The sequence below is a fragment of the Durio zibethinus genome, chromosome 4, assembly GCF_047325235.1.
Source record: "Durio zibethinus cultivar Kanyao isolate XHJ-2024 chromosome 4, ASM4732523v1, whole genome shotgun sequence".
NCBI classification, from domain to species: domain Eukaryota; kingdom Viridiplantae; phylum Streptophyta; class Magnoliopsida; order Malvales; family Malvaceae; genus Durio; species Durio zibethinus.
Genome location: NC_143165.1, coordinates 7885741 through 7894510, shown reverse-complemented (window position 1 = coordinate 7894510; position 8770 = coordinate 7885741). Strand labels below are relative to the sequence as shown.

The following is an 8770-nucleotide window of genomic DNA, read 5'->3' as shown; positions in this document are numbered from 1 at the left end:
TTTATGTTGTTATAATTTTTCAATCACCTTAAAAATTATGGGAAATTCATCATATGAATACAAATACAGTTATATTTAAGTAATATTACATATAATTATTAATAATAATTTTAAATATTTGGGTTAAATAAAAATTTTGTCTTTATATTATACAATTTCTCTCACATTGATTCTTAAAGAACTAAAATTTTTAGTACATATTTAAATTTTCATTCTATCAATTTTTTTATAAAAAAATATAGTAAAACCACTTAAAATGCTCTAGGTCTACCTTTAATAAGTCTTCTAACATTAAAAAAAATCAAATTTATTAAAAGATTATCGACACATAATAACTATCACCTTGACTAAAATCCTCCTAAGTACAAAAAATAAAATTATGCCACATGGCATCAATACCACATCATTGGTATGTTCACCATCACGTTAGTACGAAGAAATTTTTTTTTAATACAGCAAAAAAATAAAAAATAATTTTAATTTTTTATTTTCATATTGATGTGATAACTAATGACATGAATCTTTTATCATAAATATCTAATAAAATTAAATATTTATTTTTTGTCAATATATTAACTTATAATGCTAGATTAAAGTATCAAAAAATTTGATAAAATTTAAATTTAAATACCTAATTACGAATTTTAATTTTTTAACAGAGCTACCTCACTTGCCTAGATATCACGCCGTTGACGCCAAAAGCAAAGTCTGCCCTAAAAGCTCATATAATTTTATTATTAATGGCAATGCTTCACACTTTTCATCTCTGATATGGAAATTTCCACAATATTTAAATATCAAATAAATTCAAATATTGTCAAATTCCTTTTTCTTTCCTCTCTTTGATGAAATAGGCAAAGTGGAGCGTCAATTCTTGACTAGAAAGCTCAATTGAATTGATTATTAATTAATTAGTAGCAATGATAGTAGCATTTGATTAAAAAAATCATAAACATTACCTAAAATATTTCCGTAAAGAATACTTCAACCGTGTCATGGGGGACAAAATTATTTATATTTTATGTCACCTTAATTTCTTTCTACCACTTTTAATTTTTTAATTTGCAATTGATCTCCATGATTTATGTTGTTATGTTATATTCAAGTAATATTATGTATAATTATTATTAATAATTATAAATTTTAGGCTTAAGTATAAATTTGATTTTTGTATTATATAATTTTCATAAAATTAGTATTTAAAAAATCAAAATTCTTAATAGATACTCAAATTAATTTTTATTTTTTTATTAAATTCTTTGATTTTTTTTATCTAACTCCGTTAGTTAAATTATTAATATGATATAAGCACACAATAAAATTATATCACATGATATAAATGTCATATCATTAGTTTGTTCATTATCATCTTAGCATAAAAATTTTTAAAATTTTAAAAAAATATAATTTTTAATTTTTTAAAAAATTATTTTTTAATTTTTTATTTTTATATTGATGTGAAAGCTAATAACATGACATTTTTATCATGTATTATAATTTAATTAAATATTTATTTTATGTCAATATATTAACTAACAATGTAAAATTAAAATTAATTAATTATAAATTTTAATTTTTTTAATTATCAAACTCACGAACATTGAATCCTAAAAACCTAAATTGACTAACGTCAGGCGTCTCGAAACACTAACCCAAACGTCCCCTCATTATTTTTCTATGTCTGACTCGTTGCCTACTTCAACTTTTAATCAACGTTTCCCCCACCAATACCAGAAATTATTTGAAGAATGCAATAATTAATCCTCAAAAGTGAAAAGGACATATGCCTCAATCCCTGCCCATTTCTCCTATTTGGTTTTTCTTTCTTCAAGATTTGCAGGGTTTTTCAGGACGCCTAAATCTATAAAAATATTATCATACATAGACTTGATGCATAACTTCGTATAGAATGCTTCAAGGTTCGACCTGTCATGCTTATACCGAGTGTTTCGTTGAATTACTCCTTTTTTCTCCCTTTTTATATAAGAATTTAATTACTCTTTAACTATCAATTTTGAGAGAATTAATTATATATTGTCAAATCATTTATCATTTTAATTCAAATTTAACACCCTTGTAAGTGACATTTGACCAATATCATAACATCAAATCATCAATATGCATAATTTTCATTGCCAGTGAAAAATATTTACTCCTGGTCCTTTTTTTTTTTTTTTTATAAAGTTTTGTTTTTTGAATTTCCTAAAAATAAGTATTTTTTTCTTAACAAGTTATACTCTTATTTTTTTTAATTCTAAATTAATTTTTCATATTTTTTACTTTTTGTCATTAAAAGGCATAGAACATCAATTTCATTAAGAAATAAAATTTTAATATAAAATATATTAAAGTCAACTTTTTTTCTTTGTTATTTGGATGGTAAAACTCTCGTCTTGGATATCGCATATCACGTAGATTACTTACAAAATATTTATAATTCTTATTTAGTGCATGATGTACACATGACGTGATTATACTATGAAATGTCACATGAACAAGTTAATGGTGTTACTGACTTAACATGGTATACTATTTAAAATGCAGTTCACAATGCAAATTGTATATATATTTTTTGTAGATATCAATTTATACATTTTATCAAAGTTCAAATATAGAATGTGTAATTAACTCATTTTGAAACATATGCATGTTTCTTTTTTCTCAACCAAAGTTATATTTTATTAATACATAGTCAAAACATATGCATTTACTAGTATTTAAAGAATGAGCAACCCAAACCATGATGCAACTATATCAGTTCTTTCTTTCTTAATTTGTCTCAACTACAAATATAACCATATGGGAAACGCCAGCTTCCTCCTCCCTCTTATGGTTGTGGTGCTGTTGCATAACTTTGTGGCTATTTTGTCCTTGGAATCACTCAACATCACCACTGACCAATTGGCACTGCTTGCACTAAAAGCCCATGTTAGTCATGACCCTCAAAACCTTTTGGCAACCAACTGGTCTACTACTGCCTCTGTTTGCAATTGGATTGGTATTACTTGCGGATCTAGGCACCATCGAGTCACTGCTCTCAATCTTTCTGGCATGAATCTCACAGGCATAATCCCGCCTCAGTTGGGGAATCTGTCTTTTCTTGCTTGGTTCAACATTCAGTATAACAGTTTTCATGGCGTTTTACCTACCGAGTTGACTAATTTACGTCGATTGAAATACGTTAACTTTGCTAACAACAGCTTCAATGGAGAGATTCCCTCATGGTTTGATTCCTTTACTCAACTTCAGAGCTTGTTTCTACACACTAACAACTTCTCCGGTGCCATTCCGTCCTCTTTGGGCTCTTTGTCAAAGCTAGAGGAGTTGGTCCTGTATAAAAATGATCTGAAAGGACAAATTCCTATAGCAATTGGAAATCTCTCTAACTTGAAATCATTATATTTGAATGATAATCAGTTATCAGGTTTTGTATCTTTCTCATTAATCTTCCATATATCTTTATTGCAAATATTGATTTTCAACACTAATAATCTCATTTTGTAGGTCATCTTCCATTTGCTATATTTGATCACCTTCCTAATTTACGACATCTAGATTTGGGATTCAACTATCTTTCTGGTAGACTTCCAACCAGTTTATTCAAGTGCCAAAATTTAGAAACTTTAATTCTCAAAGCCAATTCCTTTAAGGGAAGTGTTCCTCTACAAATCGGGAATTTGACTAGACTAAAGTGGTTGTATTTCAATGGGAACAACTTAACAGGTATGCTTCCGATGACCCTTTTCTTAGAATTTAGATAAACTAGAATGATTAGTTGACAATTTATGTTTCTTTCATTAGTTCAGATTTATTAGTTAAAATTTAGGTCAACTGGAAGGTTTTTTTGTCGAATTGGACGTAACTTGAGGTAAAACCAGTAAAAGTGTCAGCATAGGAAAGCTTTTTTGATGATTTTTTTCTTAGATGCACAAGGTTCCCAAAGGGTTCACTCATTCCATTATAGACTTTTATTGTCGAATCGAAAATAGTATTATAAAAGTAGAACTTCAAATGTTGACGTAGTTCTTCATTCATTAATACATTACGGATATGAAATTCTTCAACCTACAAAAACTATGTTTGAATAATATATAATAATATTTCAGGTTCCATTCCTTCCTCAATCTTCAACATTTCTTCATTGCAAATAATCGACCTCGCATACAACGAGTTCTCTGGTCATCTCTCATCGGATACATTTGATCACCTTCCTATATTACAAAAATTTATTTTGTACAACAATCAAGTTTCCGGAAGAATTCCAATGAGTTTATTCAAATGCAAACACTTGGATTATCTATACTTGGCTTTAAATCAATTCCAGGGGAGTCTGTCGATGGAAATCGGGAATTTGACTTCGCTTAAGTTATTGGGTCTCCAAGACAACAACTTGGAAGGTAAACTAAAACTATACTCTCGCTTTGATGTTTACTGCATGCTTATATATATTAATTCATTCTTCTTGCTTAGTGCATAGTGATCTTTTGTTCTTTTTTAAGGGAGTCATAGTCTGAGACAAATGAAAGGTTATAGGTGTTAGAAATTTAAGTTTTAGACTTATTAAAATTTTATTTTTTAAGCGTAATTGTATGAATCAATTAAATTAAATTTCGTATTCTTATAATGTTCTTTTTCACAAAGAAAATAAAAATATTTTTCTTATTAAACTATTTCCTACTCATTTAATTTTGTTTTATTCCATACTTAATCACTAATAGTCATTGACACGTGACGAGGGAATGCTAAAACTTTACAACATAGTTATCATAATCCAATCAAATAATTAATTGTTTAAGGTTCCGGACCTTCAATCAAATAGTTCAATTGTTGGAACATAGGTTAATATTGAATTAGTAAAAATATTTTTAAATATTATAAATAAAATTATAAATTATATAAATATTTTGTGTAATTATATAAACTAAAAATTGTGATATAAAAATTAGAAATATTCATTCTCATTTAAAAAATACAGAAAACTAAGGTTACAAAGTTTTTTTTAAAATTTTTTTCGTTTTTGTAATGAATTTTTATTTTTAACTTTTTATAAGAAAAATAAATTTTTTTAGTGGAAATGATGTAAAAACAATAATTAGTATGCAAAAATTAAATTAGGTATAATTTAAAAATTATCTTGGAAAATTATGTTTAATTTATTTATATCAATAAAATATATCCAACAAATCAAGGATTTTTTCATAAATTTGATGGATCAATACAAGTTTTCTAGGATTAATTGTATAAACAACCCAATTAAACTCTGCTTCACAAACGCAAAAAGTAATTTTTAGAATGAGAGGGACCAAAAGCAGAATTTTTATGAACTTAAGTAATATTATGTTGGTGTAATCGAGCTTAAATGATTACAAATGTAAAACTTGGTCAGCTAATTGATACGTCACTTAGAAACTTGGTTAGCCAATAAGCTATAGCTAGCTACCTCTCTATGTGCTTCATTTCTTCCAACTCTTTTTCATAGTTGCTAATCTGCAATTTAGAAAAAATAATATACATAAATCGACGTTACCCGACCTGCCCCTTCTCTCCTCAACTGCTATCAACCTAACCATTCCATTTAAAATACACGTCAACTTCTCCAGATCTCCTCCCCCATAAGTGACAGCTTCTCTCCTCTCAACTTTCATTTCCGCCTTATTTTGTACTACTAATTTTACTAATGCATGGATAAACAGTGCTTTTTTCATATTGTGTTACGTGCCAACTTATCATTGGCCGATTGTTTTCTCTTTTGTTTTCTTGGTTTTTCCGTTGCCCGTTTCTTTTTTTTTTTTTTTGCTTTTCATGTGTGAACAATGTATACTTTAAGTTTGCCACGTGTTGCACTCTGATTGGACCTCTTGTTTTACTGTTTTATTTTTCTGCATTTTCATTTTCTTTTACTTTTTCCTTTAAAAAATAATAATTTTTTTAAATTAAAAAAAAATATATTTGTTAAAATTGTATTTTTATTATGCGTGAGATCCACTTATAATAATTTTTTTGTTTTTCTTTTTTACTTTTTTCAATTTTTCATTTATTAAATAAAAAATAATTAAGATTTTGTTATTTTATATACACTTGAACGATGTGTGATTTACAATCCCATTTCATTTTGCTATCGCGTGTCATTTTCTTGAGTTTTTTTTTTATTATTTTTCTTTACTTTTCTTTAAAATTATTTAATAAATATTTTTAAAAATTATAAAATTATTATTATAAATATTTTAAAAGTTTTTTTATACTTGAAACCGCTTATATAATTTTTTTTTATTTTTTAAACTTGTTTAACTTTTCTCGAATTTAAATTTTTTAAGAAATATTTAATAAAAATTTTTAAATGAACTTTTTCATGTGGTTCATTTGATACTAATTGTATGTCAAGTGTTCCTTTTTTTCTTTTCTTCCTTTACTAGAATTGGTCAAAACTATTATAATACTCCTTTTATCATAATTACGAAATTACTCCTTATGTTATAATTGGTCCAAATTACTATAATGATCTCTAACCATAATTATAAAAATATTGTTTTAATTGCTTGATAATTATGCATTAAATTTTAACATCTACATAATATTATGAAATTAATCCCCTTAAAAAGATGCATTTTTAATTACATAACGAGTTAATTATATATATCCAAATTGACTATAATATCTCTCTTTTTATAATTAACTAAAATTACTATAATACCTCTTTTCACATAATTATTAAAATGCCCTTCTTATCATAATTGTCCAAAGTTACTATAATGCCCCAACAACCATAAGTATGCAAATGTCTCGTACCATCATTTGCTAAAATTACTATTATGTTTTTTTATACCATAATTATGAAAATACCTATCATATTATAATTTGTCAAAAAGTATTATAATATCCTTTAACCCTAATTATAAAAATGCTCTCTTATCATGATTACGAAAATATCACTTATATTATAATTAGATAAAATTATTGTAATACCCTCTAATCATAATTACAAAAAAAAAACCTTTTGATTGCTTCATATAATAGCTCTCCAACCATAATTATAAAAATACCTCTTATATTGTGATTAGCCAAGATTACTATAATACCTTCTAAGTATAATTATAAAAATGCCCTTTTGATCGCTTCATAATTGCATATTAAATTTTAATATATATACAAAAATTTGAAATTAATTTCCTTATATATGATCATGATGCCCTTTTAATTACTTGACAATTGATTTATATATATCCAAATTGACTATAATGCCTTTTTTTTAATAAATTAACTAAAATTATTAGAATACCTTCTTAAAATAATTACTAAAATAGTTCTCTTACCATAATTGGCCAAAGTTACTATAATGTATCTACAATCATAATTATAAAAATACCCTCATACCATCATTTGCCATAATTATTATAATGCTCTCCTTCCATAATTATAAATATACCCCTCATGTTATAATTAACTAAAATTACTATAATACCCTTAAGCATAATTATGAAAATATCATTTTGCTAACTTCATAATTACGTATTAAATTTGAACATCCAGACAATAATATGAAATTAATCCCCTTAGAAATTATCATAATATCCTTTTAGTTACTTGACAAGTTAAATACATGCATCCAAATTAATTGTAGTATCCCTTTTTGTATGATCAGCTCAAATTACTATAATGCTTCTCTTCACAAAATTGCTAAAATATATCTCTTATCATTAGGGGTGTAAAGGATACATTAGTACTCGCAAGCTACTTGGGTTCGATTCGAATAAAACTCAAATTCGGTTCGATTATTATCGAGTCAAGCTCGAGCTCGAGTAGCTCGACTTATCGATCGAGCCGAGTTTGAGTATTCTTATACCTGGCTCGAGTAACTCGCGAGCCTAATTGAGCTTTTATATTTAAATTTTTATTATTATTTTAATTAATAAAATATCTCGAATTCGAGTTCGAGCACAAATAATCAAATTCTTGTCGAATATAAGAATCGAGTTTATTTTAACATATTAATTGAGCGAATTCCTATGTAAATATCCATTTTGTACTAGATCATTTGAAGATGATTTAATCTAAATCGTGATTAATTCAATTCCTTTCATGCAATTTTAGTTTGAGTTTGTTATTTGATTTAGGTTTGAAGTTAAATTAGGTTTTTGGGTTTGCATTCAAATTTTATTAAGTGAAATTTAAAATATAATTTTAAAATACAGAGTTAATTTGTTAATTGGATCTTGGAATTTGAGTATGGGTATATGTATATGAAATATTGATGTCCTTTGATGAATGAATCAACTAAACTAAATTTTGATTCAAGAAGATAACAATGCTTTTACAATTGCACTAGATATAACAACGGTTAATTGCATTTTATTTTATATTTTAAAATTATGTATTTTAATATTTTTATATAATAAAAATTTATGTTAATAATTTTTTAAAACATACAATTCCATTCAATTGATGAGATTACCAATGGAAGACTATTCTAAGCAGAAAAATAAGATGAAAAATTGATTGTTCAAACATAACTTTATCTTCTCCATGTGACAAAAAAATGTTAGTATTGTATGATATTTCAATAAAAAATATAAAAATATATTGATTTCAAATTTCTTTAGGATTAATAAGAAACTCTTTTATTTAGAGAAATATTGTTTACTCCTTTTCTTTTAGTTGAAGAATGTTCAATGTTGTGTCAAATTTTTAATGTTGCCAATATTAGATAATATTTGTTAAAAAGAATTTAAATTCATCAAATTAATTATAACTATTATATTTAATATAAAAATAT

General features: G+C 25.7%; 1 protein-coding gene across 1 annotated transcript; it reads left to right on the top strand.

Moving 5' to 3' along the window:
* The first annotated feature begins 2664 nt into the window (after window positions 1-2664).
* On the top strand, window positions 2665-3849 carry LOC111288786 (uncharacterized). The gene is made up of 2 exons (XM_089760207.1): window positions 2665-3477; window positions 3510-3849. Exons 1-2 carry the CDS (start codon window positions 2725-2727, stop codon window positions 3759-3761), a joined length of 1005 nt encoding a protein of 334 aa, XP_089616333.1. The 5' UTR covers window positions 2665-2724; the 3' UTR covers window positions 3762-3849.
* Window positions 3850-8770: the final 4921 nt, after the last annotated feature.

Bases quoted from the DNA above. Each gene is read 5' to 3' on its own strand.
- LOC111288786 (XM_089760207.1), top strand. From the start codon at position 2,725: ATGAGCAACCCAAACCATGATGCAACTATATCAGTTCTTTCTTTCTTA. The intron at 3,478-3,509 runs TTCAACACTAAT...TTTGTAGGTCAT, and splicing joins CTTTATTGCAAATATTGATT to CTTCCATTTGCTATATTTGA.